This window comes from Mustela lutreola, chromosome 9 (assembly GCF_030435805.1).
Source record: "Mustela lutreola isolate mMusLut2 chromosome 9, mMusLut2.pri, whole genome shotgun sequence".
Classification (NCBI taxonomy): Eukaryota; Metazoa; Chordata; class Mammalia; order Carnivora; family Mustelidae; genus Mustela; species Mustela lutreola.
Genome location: NC_081298.1, coordinates 63,765,418 through 63,780,816, shown reverse-complemented (window position 1 = coordinate 63,780,816; position 15,399 = coordinate 63,765,418). Strand labels below are relative to the sequence as shown.

Sequence of the window (15,399 nt, the reverse complement as noted above, 5' to 3'; positions counted from 1 at the left end):
GCCAACTTGCTTGCAAACAGGGTCAGGTCTTAAGACCTGTCACAGTCCTCAGCACCACATAAAACTGTTAAGTTTCTTTGCTTTTGCTTGGAATTCATTCAAATCAGAGAGGTAAAAATAATATATCATGCTGATCCCAGGCTCTGATTTGAATATGCATATATACCTTTGAGTAACAAAAATTGGGGAAGGAGTTATTTTAAAGCGTGATCTTCCCATTAAACAAAAATATTTTGTTATAGGGATTATAGAGTGAAATAAGGAAAAATGACTTTCTTGGTTCGATATCTGGAATCCAGCGGTGGCCTCTTCTTTCTGGATTAGTCCAGGACCCTCCTGGTCCATCCCCAGACTGGGGATGTGTGTAGCTCTGGCAGGAAAGGAACTGCCTCTTCTCCTGAAGCTCCTCCACGTCTGTCCGTTTACTTCTTGTTACTGGTTATCACTTTGCACAGCGCTCCAGTCTGATACCCCATCTGCTATTTCCTGACCTTTGACTCTCGCTTACCTGCATTCCTTGGCTCCTGATAGAGCAAGAAAATAAACTCACTGCTAAAGAAACAATAACCGACTGAGGCTGGCCAGGAATTCATGCGTCTCTATGTGACCGGGATAGAGGATGCTACGGGTGGATGGGGGGGTGAAGGGGAGCCAGCACATCTCAGGAAGGGCTGCTCTTCTGTTTACAAGAGCACATGAATGAGTCTAAGTGATCAGGACAAGACAAGGCCCCCTCCCCAGTGCACCCAGGCTGGTGCACGAGAGGAAAGGCAGGTAAGTGCATACAACCCTGTAAAAGGTGTCCTCCCTGGTGTCATTGCATTTTGGATCCCGGTACCAGCAGGAGACACAGAAGAGTTTGTTTTTGTTTGCAGAGGTTGCTGAAACTCAGAGAAGAAAAAGAAAGGCCCAGGCAAGAGACATGGTGTTTGGAAGGGAGCGTGCCGGGAGGCTGGAGGCTGGAGGTAAGGAGCAGAGGCGTTCCCCGTGCCCGCAATGAGGGGCAGCCAGTGACCGGAGCGGGGACACTGTGGGGTCTTCTGAGAGGGGGGCAGGGGTACCCTGGCAGCTCCTCATCTGCAGTGCTGGGCTCTAACTGGATGCTGCCCTGAAACCACCCAAACCACCAGGATTCCACCCAAGCCTCCTATGCCATTCTGCCCACACCGCCGGAAGCCCATTCTGGGCAAGCGGGGCTTGCTGCTCAGCTCCTGTGATTGTGCTTCTTGGACCCACCATGGCTCCTGAGTCAGAGGGAGCGCAGCCACTCCCTGAGGAGGTGCCACAAATCCCACAGGAGCCCTCAGAGCATGCTTTGCTTTGGTCCTCAGAGCGTGCTTTGCTTTGGTCCTTATTCTGTGTTAAAATGGTCTAGCTGTTGGGGCTCGCGCCTAAGAGGTAACCTGTCTGGCATCGCTTGTTCAGGTGTCCCTCCCCAAATCCTATTACCCATCTTGCCCGGAGTCGTGCAGCAAACAATGGATCCAGCAAGAGAAGCTGCGTGGCCCTCTCCCACTTAACTCACTTGAGAGGGGAGAAGGAAAGAAGGCAGCCCCAGAGGAGTCGAACCCAGAGGCTATGCGTGCTCAGTGGGGAGCAGAGCTGTCCCTCTGCAGAGACCGTGTGTGGGGAGGGGCAACCCTGCATCCTCCACGTCGGCACTCCAGCTCTCAGCCCTCAGCTCCTAATCTGTCAGACGGAAGGTGGTAGCCTAGGGCCAGGCCCTCAGGGGCTGTAGGTACCGCTAAGCACCCTGGAGCCTGGTCCCACCTTATAAGGAAAGCTGTGCTGCTTCGAGAATCACATCTGCCTGCAGCTGCAGCTGCGTCAACCTCAGCACTGCCGGCTCACAGGCACCTCCAGGGGAACGGGCTGGGAAGGCAGTGGAGAGCCTGCAGACGCCCCAGAGCAGGGGGTCCTGGGACTGGGCGATGTGGGGGGCTGAGACTTGGGCTCTCCTCGAGAGGCAGACAGAAACGAAGCACATCCTGGGGAATGAACTAACTCGTAGTTACTGGGACTAGAAAATGTGAACACATCTTTAACCCGGGAAGGAAGAGGCAAAAAAAAGGAAGGGACTTTCAAGAGGTTTCTGTTTTTGTTGTTTTGTTTTGTAGATTTATTCATTTACTTTAGAGAAAGAGAGGGAGGCACAGTGCGTGAGTGGGGCAGGGAGGGGGCAGGGAGAGAGGGGGGCGGATCTCAAGCAGACTCCGCCCAGAGCCCAACCTGGGCTCCATCTCAGGACTCTGAGACCATGACCTTAGAACTGAGCAGAAATCAAGAGTCCAGCGCTTAAAGGACTGAGCCACTTAGGCTCCTCAGTTTCTTAGTTTTGAAGGACAGGTCAGGTTGGGTTGGATGAGATGGAAATGGTGGACAGACAGATGCGAAGGAGAGGCTGACCTAGTGGAAATCACAGCTCCCGTGTGGATTTCTACTCTTCTCCCCTACTGTGGAGCGATGTGGTTTTAACAGTTAGGGGCCCTTTACACACGTGGTCATTGCCTGGGGAGTGCTTGGTAAGTATTGTTTGAAAGAAAATTTGCCTAGTTTCATCACAATATTTACCATGTTCCTTTGCATACAATACACTTAATTCAATTAATGTTTAACTGAATTGTATCTTCCCACCACATCTCTACATTATTAGAATAACAGCTTTCCCTCACAAATTCCTTTGTAATCCAATTAGTTAAAGTCTTTTTTCTTAGACATTTCTTACCGTTCTACATAGATAATTTAGGTACACTTCTGTATTGTCTCAGGAGAGTTACTTCAAGTATGTCCTCTGATGGGGGAGACCCACCTCACAAAAGTGAAAGGACGCTAAGCAAGACTACATAGAATGAATGAATGAATGATTTTTAAAAAGATTTTATTTATTTATAAATATTTATTTATTTATTTGACAGAGAGAGAGAGAGATAGGGAGAGAGAGAGAGAGAGCACAAGCAGGGGGAGTGACAGGCAGAGGGAGAATCAGGCTCCCTGATGAGCAAGGAGCCCAATGTGGGGCTCTATCCCAGGACCCAGCGATCACAATTGGAGCCAAAGGCAGACGTTGAAACAACTGAGCCAATTAGGTACCCTAGAATTTAAATGTCTATATTGAATCCTGAGTTTTTCTCCTTCTTCCAATGACAAAAGAAGAGAAAATTAGACAAAAATGCATTAAGAAAATATTTGCAAATTATACATCCAACAAGGATCATATCCAGAATATAGAAAGAACTCTGGCAACTGAATAATAAGAAGACAAATGGCCCAATTAAAAGCAGGTAAAGGAACTGCCTTCTGCTCAGGTCATGATCCTCGGGTCCTGGGATCGGGTCTCACATCAGGCTCCCTGCTCCACGGGGAGTCTGCTTCTCCCTCTGATTTTCTCCCCTCTCATGCTCTCTCTCACTGTCTCTCTCTCAAATAAATAAATAAAATTTAAAAAAAAAGAACATGAGAAGACACTTAACATTAGTAGTCATTAGGGAAGTGCCTATCAAAACCACAATGAAATACCACTTCATATCCACTAGGATGGCCATCATAAACAAGCAGACAATAACCAGTGTTGGTGAGGATGTGGAGAAACTGGAAACCTCATACATTGCTGATGGGAAGATAAAATGGCACAACCAGTGAAGAAAACATTCTGTTCCTTAAAAAGTTAAACATATACTTACCCTATGACCCAGCAGTTCAGGTCCACTCTTAGGAGGATACCAAAGAGAATTGGAAAAAAAAAATGTACAAAAACATAATATATAACAGCCAAAACATGGAAGCAAATGTCCATCAACTGATGAATAGATCAGTAAAAACAGATAATTAGAATGCAGCATATTCAGACAATAAAATGGTATTTGGCCATAAGAAGGAATGAAATACTGAGACATGCTAAAACATAATGAACCCTGAAAGCTGATAAGGGCAAAACTCTCTAAAGATCTACAAGGGAGGGGTGTCTGGGTGGCTCAGTGGGTTAAAGCCTCTGCCTTCGGCTCAGGTCATGATCCCAGGGGCCTGGGATTGAGCCCCACACTGGGTTCTCTGCTTGGCCAGGAGCCTGCTTCCCTTCCTCTCTCTCTGCCTGCCTCTCTGCCTCTCTGTCAAATAAATAAATAAAATCTTAAAAAAAAAATAAAGATCTACAAGAGAAACCATTCTAGATTTCTTTTTAAGTCAGCATGACTGTTCATAAACTTTTTGTTCCAACCCAAAGCCTGATTTACGGCCCTCCACGCATTGTACACCTGAAGGAGTAGCCCAAAGGAAACCATCTTGTCCTTGAGATAGTGATCAATGTTCCTGCTCCCTGAATTCCTTGATGATAAAACTCTTGATTCCTGCCTATATGCTAATCCATAATCTTTTGAGCTTCTAACAGGATGTAAAAAATATATAACCTTGTAAAAACGATTCATTCTCCGGAGTACTTTCTTCCCTGTGAAGAGCATGTTTCCCTGGCAGCTATCCTAACTTGGGCTCGATTAAATGCTCTTTCGTGCTGTTAGAGATTCTAAAAGATTTGTTCATTTTGCATTGACAAAGCATCGTGCTGAGTGAGAGAAATCAGTCATAAAAAGCATACATTATGTAATTCCACTTACAGGAAATGTCCAGAATAGACACATTCAATAGATACACAAAATAGATTAGCACTTTCCAGAGGCTAAGGGCCTCGTAAGAAAACACATCTATCTTAACAACCCTAAAAGCTTTCTGGAAAGTGTATGTTTACGGGAGTTACATCCTTATCATGAATCCAAATCGTTTCAGCTTAAAGTAGAATCACGTCTAACAGGTGACTGATGGGGAAAGGTAGGCAGAGATGTGGGGAAGAGGCGGTGTAAAGACCCAGGAACCAGAATCATCGGTGGACCTGTGAAACGAGTGCCCTGGGAACCACGAGGACAGAACTTCATGGAGCTGAAAGGAAATTTCGGAGAAAGAGGTGGCCGCGGGTTCCTGGGAGCGCTGACCCGGGAAATGAGTAGAAGACAGGAGAGAATCCCCGAACATCCGCTCGGGAAGCCTTCTCCCCACACAGCTGCCTTCTCTCCCAGACAGCTCTTCTGAAATCAACTCAGGTTAATGCGAGCTGCAGGACTGCAGGGATGTGCAGGCAAGAGAGAAGAGGCAAAGTGAACCTGGACAGAGAGCCATCTGTTTAGAAGATTTATATGTTGCCTTCGAGGGGAATGAACAAAATTCAGTGAAGAGAAATTGAACTCAGCTTCTTCATCTGATGAGGGCTGGGCCCAGCGCTTTGAAATGCATGTCACGTCTCAGGTAGACAAAGTGCGGACAGAGATGCAGCTTGGCCGCTAGCAGGTGAGCTGTTGCAAGCACATGCTTACACTGTGTGCTCACTTGCCTGAACTCTTCTAGAAAAGGATGAAAAAGAGAGCCTTCCACACACAGCTCTTGGGGCACAAATCCCAGAGCCTGCATTTGGCATTAGACTGGGCTAAGGTTTTTTAACTACTGTTCAACATCATCTTTTCTTCCTTACAAGAATGGTTAAAATGATGTAGGCTAAGTGACATTCCTATTTCCAGAATTTCTTGCTCTTTTATGCAAAGAAATGATTAAACTTGGTGCACTATTTCGGTTGCACGTGCCCAACAAGCATTTAGCCTGTGCTCATGGCATAAAGGCAGACCAGCCCTCCCACCAACACCCTCCCACGTTTCACCAAAGGAGCTTCTCGTGCTGTCAAAGTTTCTGTCACATGCCAGGGCTGCTCAGAGGAGAGGGCGGGAACCTGTGTCCCAGCACATTGTCCCAAACTCTCTAGTGTGAGCAGTACTTTTTTGATGTATGATTCTTTAATGTTGAATTGCCTCTGCAACATGCACCCCTCCAAGCAAATAATTCTGAGGGACCATCATTTCTCAAGGGATCCCACTGTGTTTTACACACCCACCCAGCTGCAATCCATTCACAATCTGGCACCTGCCTCTCAGAAACTAGATTCCTTTACAATCCAAAATCTTAGCATCTCCTCTTAACGCCCAACCACACTGAGCCCTGGTCAATTAAAGAGCTTTGACAAGCTTCTTGTTTGGGGAGGGACGCCCTCAGATGGGGGAAATGAATGAGCCATGGCAATATTTCATGAAAAGCCTTTTGGGGGAAAAGTAAACAGGTGTTCTCAGATCTTTTTTTTTTTTTTTTAAGATTTTATTTATTTATTTGAGAGAGAGAGAGACAGAGAGAGCACAAGCAGATAGAGGGGCAGAGGAAGAGGGAGAAGCAGGCTCCCCAGTGAGTAGGGAGCCCAACGTGGGGTTTTATCTCAAGACCCTGGTATCATAACCTGAGCTGAAGGCAGACGCTTAACTGACTGAGCCACCCAGATGCCCCTCAGATCTTTCTTTCTTGATAACTAAGTAGAAACCTAGCCTGTGTCTCAATTATCAGATTTTTTTCATTGCAGGGATAATGCTGCTGATAAGCCCCTTTAGGTTCTATTTATTTCCAGATCTTCAAAATGAAAGTTCATTTAATGCCAACGAGCACAATTTTCACTCAACAGAAGAGCCCTCCCTGGCCCAGACGACTTGCTTCGCCTTGGTTCTCTGAGAAGATGCAAAGCCTAGGCTCCATGGTGTTCAGGCCTGCATACTCCGTAAGGAAAGATGTTTCCACAGAAGAGAAATGTCTCTAGTGGGCTTTCTTTGTCAATCAATATTTATTGGATGTTCATACCATTGGGTCTCTGGTGAGCATAAATTCACTTAGGCATAGGAGCCTCTCTACATGCTGGTGTCTTCGAGGGGAGAGTAAAATGAGAGAGCGGGGGTTGCTCATTGCTGGTGAAATCTTGTAAAGTGGAATCTTATTCCCAATCTGTCATGTTAACCTGAGCTGAGAAACCTGAGCCTCGTCCCTTAGGAACCTCCAATCCTATCCTTTTTCGGCACTGAAAGGTGCTTTCTGCTAATTATCCAGTCAGATTCTTCTTCCAAATGATCTCCTCCAGGAAGAAGGGCAGGGTAATAGCACCCAATTCGATATGCCTTGGGTGGGAATCAAGACAACTGTGTGCAGTTAACTAAGTCTAGTATCTTTACTGTGACATTTTAGGGTATGTTCAGGGACCAGAGGATCAGGGTGGTAAAAAGTTTGGGGGGAGCCTCATAGCTAGATGGAATGGATTATCCCAGGCTGAATTTTACAGATTCTGAAAAGCTCTTTAAAGTCCCCATAAGCCTGTAAGATATGGAGAAATACTTGTTCCTTTGCTTATCCTCAAGATGTTGGCCTCGCACAGCTTCAGTTAAGGAAGGACATTTGCTGTGTATTCTCTTCATCATTAAACTTCCTGAGAGTTTTGGATACTCAATGTCTTTCAACCATAGCAGTTTAAAAAAAATAAATACGTATATATATGTATATATATATATACACATATACATGTATACACACACATACATATATATATATATATATATATATATATATATGTATTTATTTGACAGAGAGAGAGAGAGAGAGAGAATAAGCAGGGGGAGCAGCAGGCAGAGTGAGAGAGAGAAGCAGGTTCTCCACTGAGCAGGGAGCCTGATGGGCCTTGATTCCAGGACCCCAGGATCATGACATGAGCTGAAGTCAGATGCTTAACCACTGAGCCACCTAGGCATTCCCCCCACCCCCCACCATAGCAGTTTAGATCCAACTTCATTGTTAATCTGCAGGCCAGCTGATAGACCCAAGTACCATTTTTGGGAGGCATGATCTGCGTCAGCATACATGTGGTATTACTGAATGAAAAACACTTCTTATATACAGTGGAATATTCCTCAGCCAAGATAAAAAGGGAACTCTGCCACTGGGGACAACACGGATGGCCCCTGAGGACATTATGTTGAGCAAGAAAAGTCTAACAGAGAAAAACAAATACGGTATGATCTCATGTACATGTGGAATGCAGAATAAGCCAAACTCACCAAAACAGAGAGTAGGATGGCAATTACCAGGAGCTGAGGACTGGGGGAAATTGGGGAGATGTTGGTCAAAGGATACAGACATGCAGTTGGAAGATGGGTAAGTTTTGGACAGCTAACGCACAGCACAGCGATCAAAGGCAATGATAATACATTATATGCTTCAAAGTTGCTAGGAGACCAGATCTTAAATGTTCTCACTCCAAAAAATAAATAGGAATTATGGGATGTGACAAAGGTGTTAGTGAACGCCATGGTGTAATCACACCGTAATATACAAATGTATCAAATCAACCCGTTGTGCACCTTAAACGTACGATATCACATGGCAATTCCATCTCAATAAAAAAACGCATTTCTTAGCTACACGCTAAACACCTCTATCAGCTTTGATGACAACAAGCTTTTAGGTTAAACCTCTCAAATTAATAAAACTAGGATATCAACCAACTATTAGCCAATTAGAAGACACAGGCTCTCTTCTCTATTTTGAGGGGGAGGCAGGCTCCCGGCCGTGCAAGAATTTTGTTATTTTTCCCAACGAAAGCATTTAAGCAGGGAATTCCAGGATCTGATGTGGATTCTGAGGAATTCATCTTGAGGATGAATTCAAGGTGACAGAGTGGACTGGGCGGGGCGGGGGGGAACCAGTGGAGGTGACTGAAATATACACCCTCAGAATGGTAATAGTTGGATATGTGTGTGACAGGGCATGCACGTTTAGACATACACGTGCACGCACACCCTCACACCCACAGCTATCTGTCTGCGTGTGGAGCTCTACAAGCAGAGGGCTGATCAGCCTGCCCTTGCAGTACAATCAGATGCACTGGGGCAGGAATTGTGCTCAGCCCTCATTCTGAGGTTGTGGTCCCTGGAAAGGGGGCTCACCAGCCCATCCCAGTGCAGACTCCATGGGCACCAGGGCCGACCCTGATGCATGCAGAGGCAGGCTATAGCTGAAATGCCCGGTGGGCCATTCAGGAAATGGCTGGGAAGGCACTTCTTTTCCTTCTCTAGAGCATCGGAGGCCACGCTGCTTCCTTCCTGTCCGGCCTTGGTTTGTGGTTCCGTGGCTGCGGGCTCCTCAGCCCATGCATGGCCCTCAGGGCCCACACAGCCCTGCGAGGCATCCCACAGAAGACGGGCCCTGGCTTTGTCTGCCCACTTAAGGTGAAATGGGAAAGCCTCCAGCCCTCCCCAGGGGCAGAGAGCGTCAGAGGACCTTGAGCACACAGCCTGCACCGAAAGTAAAGGTACAAAGGCTGTGGCACCTTTTCAATTTCCATGGACACCAGCTTTAAAGACCGAAGAAAATGCTCATTTTTCTGAGTATGAGCTGCCTTCCGAAGGTGGCTTTGATTTATCAACATCATCTGAGAAATGGGAGTTGTTTTTTTGTTTTTTAACCCTGATGCTCTGTGGGAAATGCTTTGATGTGCTTGACAAAGAGCCCTGGTCACAGCTGCCATCCCTCTGGGCTGTGGGATCAGGTAGGAGGGCGAGCTGGATACAGCCTGGCCGGGCCATAACCTTGAACTTCTTGCGTGTTGGGGTAGTTCTTAGTCATGGCCATTTCCACCTGATGCCATGCTATGCTCCTGTGATCCGAGGAGCTCCCACTTGGTTTAATTATTCAGGGCTCCGGTGTCAGTCTGTCTTTCTTGTGAAGTCTCTGTGTTCAACATCCCCACGATTCTGGAGCCCAAGCCCAAAATGTAACACTGAACTTGGACGATGAAGCTCGCACAGAGGAAACACACCTGGGTGCAGACGGTTCATTGGAAGAAGTGGCCCTGGGGGTGAGAGCACGCCCCATGGCCTGGTCACCTGAGCTGCGGGGCTTCCTATGGCTAAACTTGATTTCTATGTGCATTTCTTTAAGCTCGATTTTAATGCTTCAGAAGCTCAAGCAGGGCAAGCAGGGAGCAGTTCTGAGGAGTTTCGAATGAGTATCTAGACACAGGGGCACCAAGGGTGGCAGCTCATTCCTTCTCTTCCAGTCCAGATGGGCAATGGTGCTGAGACACCGAGGCCCTCAGGCCCGGCAGGGGGCTGCCTTGGGTCCTGAGCTGAGCTGCCTTGGCCAGCTACCCTGGCTGGTCCCTGGGGTTTGCCCTTTCTGCAGCTGGTCAGCACACACACCATGCACAAAGGCATGCCCAGTTCTTAGGGACCTGGATCCCCCCAGCGAGGACCTCTCGAAGCCAGATTTTTCGGGGCTGCCAGCTTTCAGCTCCTGCTGACGTCCACCTGGGACTTTCCAGTCCACAATCCCTCCTACACCCTGAGCGCTGCTGCAGCTGCATGGCTCTGTGTTCTGCTGTCTTCATGAGCAGGTGTGGCATGGACACGCTCCGGCCTCGTGATGACTTTGAGGATGTCTGACTTAGGAACTGCTCAGATGTTTAGAAGGGTATCCTGGGAATATCCTTCTGGGGCCAGCAAGCGTGGCTGCCCAAGAACAGAGAGACTCTTCCATGAAAGAGGAAACATCCCTTTTTCTGGCTTCTTGCCGGGCCCTACAGAGGGAACTGGGTCCGCTGAACTGTCTCTAGCCCGATGCAGTCTCTCCTCCTCGTCTGTGCCCAAGGGTACGCGATGGGGTCTTTTATCTGGGTGACATTTGCTTTACTACCACCCCCCGAAAGAATGAGTCAGTTTGTTTGCTTAATATGTTTTTTATGCTTTGCGTAAAGAATACCGGAATTTTGGAATTGGGATGAATCCTAGCCTAGTTCCTAAAGCGTCACTACCTTTTACAGTGAAGTGACAGAGTCCTGGGGATTGGGGCACTTGCCTGGGGCCACCTGCTACATTCGCTGCTCCTCAGGGGGTGCTGCCAGGCAGCCCCCCACTCGAGCTTGGGACAGAAATCTCCCAGACAGGATGCGATTTCAGGCTCTACACAAGTGCAGGATTAAAGTTCCATCTGCACTTAAGTGTCTTTTCCTTTAGACTTTTTGAAAAAGAGGGTTAAAGAACTTGGGGTCTTTGTGCACACATCTCTGGTTGGGTGGGGAACGGCGGGTTCGAAATTAATTTGAAAAACAATCAACAGAGAATGAACTAGGGAGCCCCCTGGAGGGCGGTAAGTGGATTCCACGCTCCGGGTGCCTCACAGACCAACTACTGGATCCCTCCTTCACCAGCCTCCCCTTCCTACCTCTTGTCCATCATAACAAGAGTTGCCATTTGCCCACCAGGTATTGTACAAGACCCTCACCCCTCCCCGTAACCCTAGGGGCAGGAACTATTATTCCCATTTCACAGAGGAGGAAGCGGATGCCCCCAAATTTGAAGCCACTTGCTCCCAACCACACAGCTTGGTGAGTGGCAGAAATCAATCTGATCCCGAAGAGTGGAAAGCCACTCTTGCCACTTCAGGTTGGTGAGAACACATCACTTGGCATCACACGGCCCTGCTAAAGTCAAGTGACGCAGAGCGGTCCCACCCCACAGCCTCCCGGCTTTATGCAGCGGACGTCGGACCTCGGACCTCGGACCTCGGACCTCGGAAGGCAAGGCCAACCCCTTTGTCTACCTGCAGAACTCTCCTTCCGATTCTGGCAGCAGGAGGGAAGCCATGGGGTTCTTCATCAGATCGGCCACTGCAGGGTCCTTGGGTGTCACATAGAAGAAAGGAGTCCCAGTGCTGTTGTTCAAGGGGCCGTCGCTGATGGGCAGGCAGTTCCCAAACGGCAGTCCTGGGATCTAACAAACAGCGCAAAGGGCTTTTTCAATGCAAGGTTTTGGATTGATCTGAGCTGGGAGCTTCACGTGTGTCTCTGGCCAGGAAATATAACAACGAGGATGGCATCACTGTGGTTTTGACAGTAAATGAAGGCACAGTAGTTTCCAACTGACCCAGTTCACACGGGGAGGGCTCCAGAATTTCTACAGAGGAGCTGAACAGGGGCATTCTGTGTGGAAGAACAGCTAGGAGATTGTCCTTGAAGCTGCTGCATCTACATAGGAAAATGCTCACTTTACACAATTTAAAATTATTTGTGGGAGGGGAGATGAAATTCATGGAAGGGTGCTAGAATCTTTCCCACAAGCTGCCCCTGGGATCCCCACTCTCCCAAGGTTTTGAAAACTTCGGGGATAGAACTTAGGTCTTAACTTCAATATCTTATGTGATCTCTGGTCTCCGGGGGGAACTATTTCTTTTAGAGCCACACCATTTTCTTATGTATTAGTTACACTTTTTATTGTAATCAATATTCCATTATATGATTCAGCAACTCACCCTAGAAGTCACATAAACAGGCTACACTCACTTTTGTTCATGATCATCCAGTAAAGGAGGTCATGTTCTCAGATATTTCTTAGGTTTTTCCAAACCCTGCTGGTTTCTGCCTCCCAATCTTCCTGAGCTTTATTTACTCTTTACAGAGTGCTCCTTATTGTCACTGAGCTCAGAACTCAGGGGTTGTCCTTGTCTTTCCAGTGTTATATGGCAGGGGTGTGTAGACTTGGAATAAGGGATGGCTCTCCTTTTTGAAGAAGATGCAATGTTAAGGAGTCTTCCAAAATGGTAATATAAGTTCATTCACAGATTCTGTTTTTCAGCTTGTCCAACTGCCTAGAGTCATGCTTTGCACACATGATGTGTACATAGGAATTATTATCTAACAGAGCACAAGCAGGTGGAGGGGCAGAGGGAGAGGGAAACGCAGATTCCTTGCTGAGCAGGGAGCCCGATGCGGGGCTCGATCCCAGGACCCTGGGATCATGATCCCAGCTGAAGGAAGATGGCTAACAACTGAACCACTCAGTCACCCCACAATTTGTGTTTTAAATCAAGATCAGCTTCATATTTAAGCTTCATATCTTCACAAGGTGTGTCTTAGGAGCATAATATATAACTGTGAGAAACCATTTAGAGACTGTGACTGTGGTTAAGATCACTGCCATAATCAGAATAAACTTATTTAATTTTTAAGAGTAAAACAGGAACTTCAGAACTACATAGCTAACCACTTAACTTCACATAGGAAGAAAGCAAAGTGGACAACCCAGTGACTTGGCCAGTTTCCAGATGGGTGAGACTGAGACCCACACCTGGCTCAGAGCCTGCCTGCTGCCCAATGACCTACAATTCCCCCCAAATTTGTTTTTGCATAAATTAAGTAGGATTTCAAACTACCTCCCTGTAATAAAACCCTTATATGGATCTTACCAGCCCTGAAAGCCTTCTGGAGGGTGTGTACTTATGGATGTCACATCTCCATATTTATCCGTGCCATTGGGCTTAAGGTGGAAATCTGGCTAACAGGTGACTAAAACATTTGCGAACTGAATAATAAAATTGCAGCAGAAAACATCTCATTCCAGCATGTATACACTTTGCACCCTAAACCTCCTTTCCAGGAAAATTCTTGAGTTCCATTATTTCAAAATGTCAATTTCCACCCAAACCCCGTGGCATCTTTTTTCCAGTAGGTGACCAGGAAGTTCGGGTCTGTTGGGTGCCGTGGGCTGGGAGGCCGCACACGCCTACTCTGGGATGTCAAAGGCAGGTCTGGCTTCTTTTGTTCAGGTCTGGACGGGTCAGGCACTGGTTATGCGTACTTCTCTTTGACCATCTCAAGACTGCACTTCAGTCCCCATCCACCTGGCAGGATGCCTGGCTGTCAGCACCTCCCCCTCTGCCACGTTAAGCAAAGCACAATCTGGTTCCATTATTTATGCGCCGTCCACAGTGCAACCCAGCCCGCTGGGCACGTCTGTGAGACCTGGGTCTGAGCCCCGGGGGCGGCCTCTAGCGTTTCCCCGTCCCCAGGCCACCGCGAGGCACGCACCTGCAGCCAGCTCCCGGCGGGGCGGCTTACCTTCTCGTGGGCGGACACGGTGGCCAGACAGCCCCAGGCGCTGGCGTGGGCCAGGAAGCGGGCGATGCCTGGGCGCAGCCTCGGGCCGCTCTCGCGACGGTAGGAGAACATCCCAGGCGGCGCTGGGGGCGGCCTGGCGCGGGCGGCGCCTGGCGGAGGCGGCAGGTGCGCGTCCTCCTTGTGTGCGGAGGCCGGGAAGCTGCGCTGCCAGATGCTGCCCGAGTCCTCCAGCAGCGCGGGCAGCGCCTCCTCGGTGGAGGCGCTGTCCAGCTCCTCGTCCACCTCGTTAGTGACGGCCCAGGACACGGAGCTCACGATCACGTAGCTCGCGGCCGGGGACAGCAGGGCGCTGCAGCACAGCAGCCAGGAGAGGCGGGTGGCGGGCCGCGCGGGCCGCTGGCCGCGGCGCACGGACATCTTGCAGCGGCGCGCCCTGTCGCGGGGACCGCCTGGAGCGCGCGGGCGGCCGGCGAGGGCTGCAGCGCCCCCCTGCGGCGGCGGACGCGCGGAACTGGACTCCGCTTCGGACCGCCGCAGGATTCCCGGGCGGGGTCCTCACCGCCTCACGCCCGCGCTCAGAAGTCCAGCCTCCCTCCCGGAAAAGCCGATTCCACTTGCACGCCGCACGTCCTGCAGCCGCCGTGCGCAGAGTCCTCACCGCTTGCCAGCTCCGGGAATGGGCTGGTTTCCTGTTGGATGGCACGGGTTCTGCAGCCAGAAGGCGGTGGGCGTTCAAATCCCGAATCAACACATTCCTCTCGTCACCAGCTTTGTGACGTGCCAAGTCACTCAATCTGTCTGTGCCTCAGTTTATTAGAAAAACGAGCAAACCAGAGTAGCTAGCTCATAGGGGTGTTGGATGGGTGGATTAAGGTAACATTTGCAAAGACTCAGAACGGTGTGTGGCATGGAGCGGGCATTATATTTGGTAATAGACCAAGGTAGAGATTGGTATCATTTTATAGAGGAGTAAACGGTGAAGGTAAGATCAGCACGGAGTCAATCTGATGCCAAAGCCGATTCCCTTGCTCTGTAAGGACAATGACCGTCTTTACGCTTTACTCAGACAGGAACGCATTGTCGTCAGTTCATCTGAAAGCAAAATCAAATGTTTACATATCAACTAAAGTAAAAGAGAGCAGACACCCAGAGACAAAGTGCCTGGGATGGACGAGGCAGAGAACTGTATGAATGCACCACAGTTTTAAAACATTCTCTTACTGGTGGAAATTTGGGCTATTTCTGATAGTAGTTTTATAGATATCAACATAATTCAAAATCATTTACATTTTTTGCTTATAGCATTCCCTTATCTGCCCATAAAGAGATATATTCTGCTCTAGATTTTCTATCCCAAATCAAATAGTCCTACTTCCAATTTGTTATGGATCAAAGTAACGAGAACTAGCACCAGACTTTTTGTAGGTATTTTGGCAAATGTTCCACTGGGCAGTAACCAGAGGAATTCATTGTCTACCCTGCCCCTGCCCCCATCTACCCTCCTCCTTTTCACTTCTCTTCAAAGCCATTATTCTTTAAAAAGTCTACTTAATTGGGCACCAGGATGGCTCAGTCATTTAGTCTGCCTTCAGCTCAGGTCATAATCCCAGGGT

At 48.4% G+C, this 15,399-nt stretch overlaps 1 protein-coding gene across 2 annotated transcripts in view; it reads right to left on the bottom strand.

Annotated features, from left to right (window-relative positions):
- The window catches only part of CREG2 (cellular repressor of E1A stimulated genes 2), a 37,579-nt gene extending 23,121 nt beyond the window's left edge, over window positions 1-14,458 (bottom strand). The window contains exons 1-2 of one of the 2 annotated variants that reach the window (XM_059134471.1): window positions 13,787-14,458; window positions 11,494-11,663 (exon numbers count right to left, since the gene is read on the bottom strand). In XM_059134471.1, the coding sequence (XP_058990454.1) occupies window positions 11,494-11,663; window positions 13,787-14,203 (587 nt within the window). In that variant the 5' untranslated portion in view covers window positions 14,204-14,458. The remainder of the gene's footprint in view (window positions 1-11,493; window positions 11,664-13,786) is intronic. The other variant, XM_059134470.1, reaches the window with a different exon arrangement.
- Window positions 14,459-15,399: the final 941 nt, after the last annotated feature.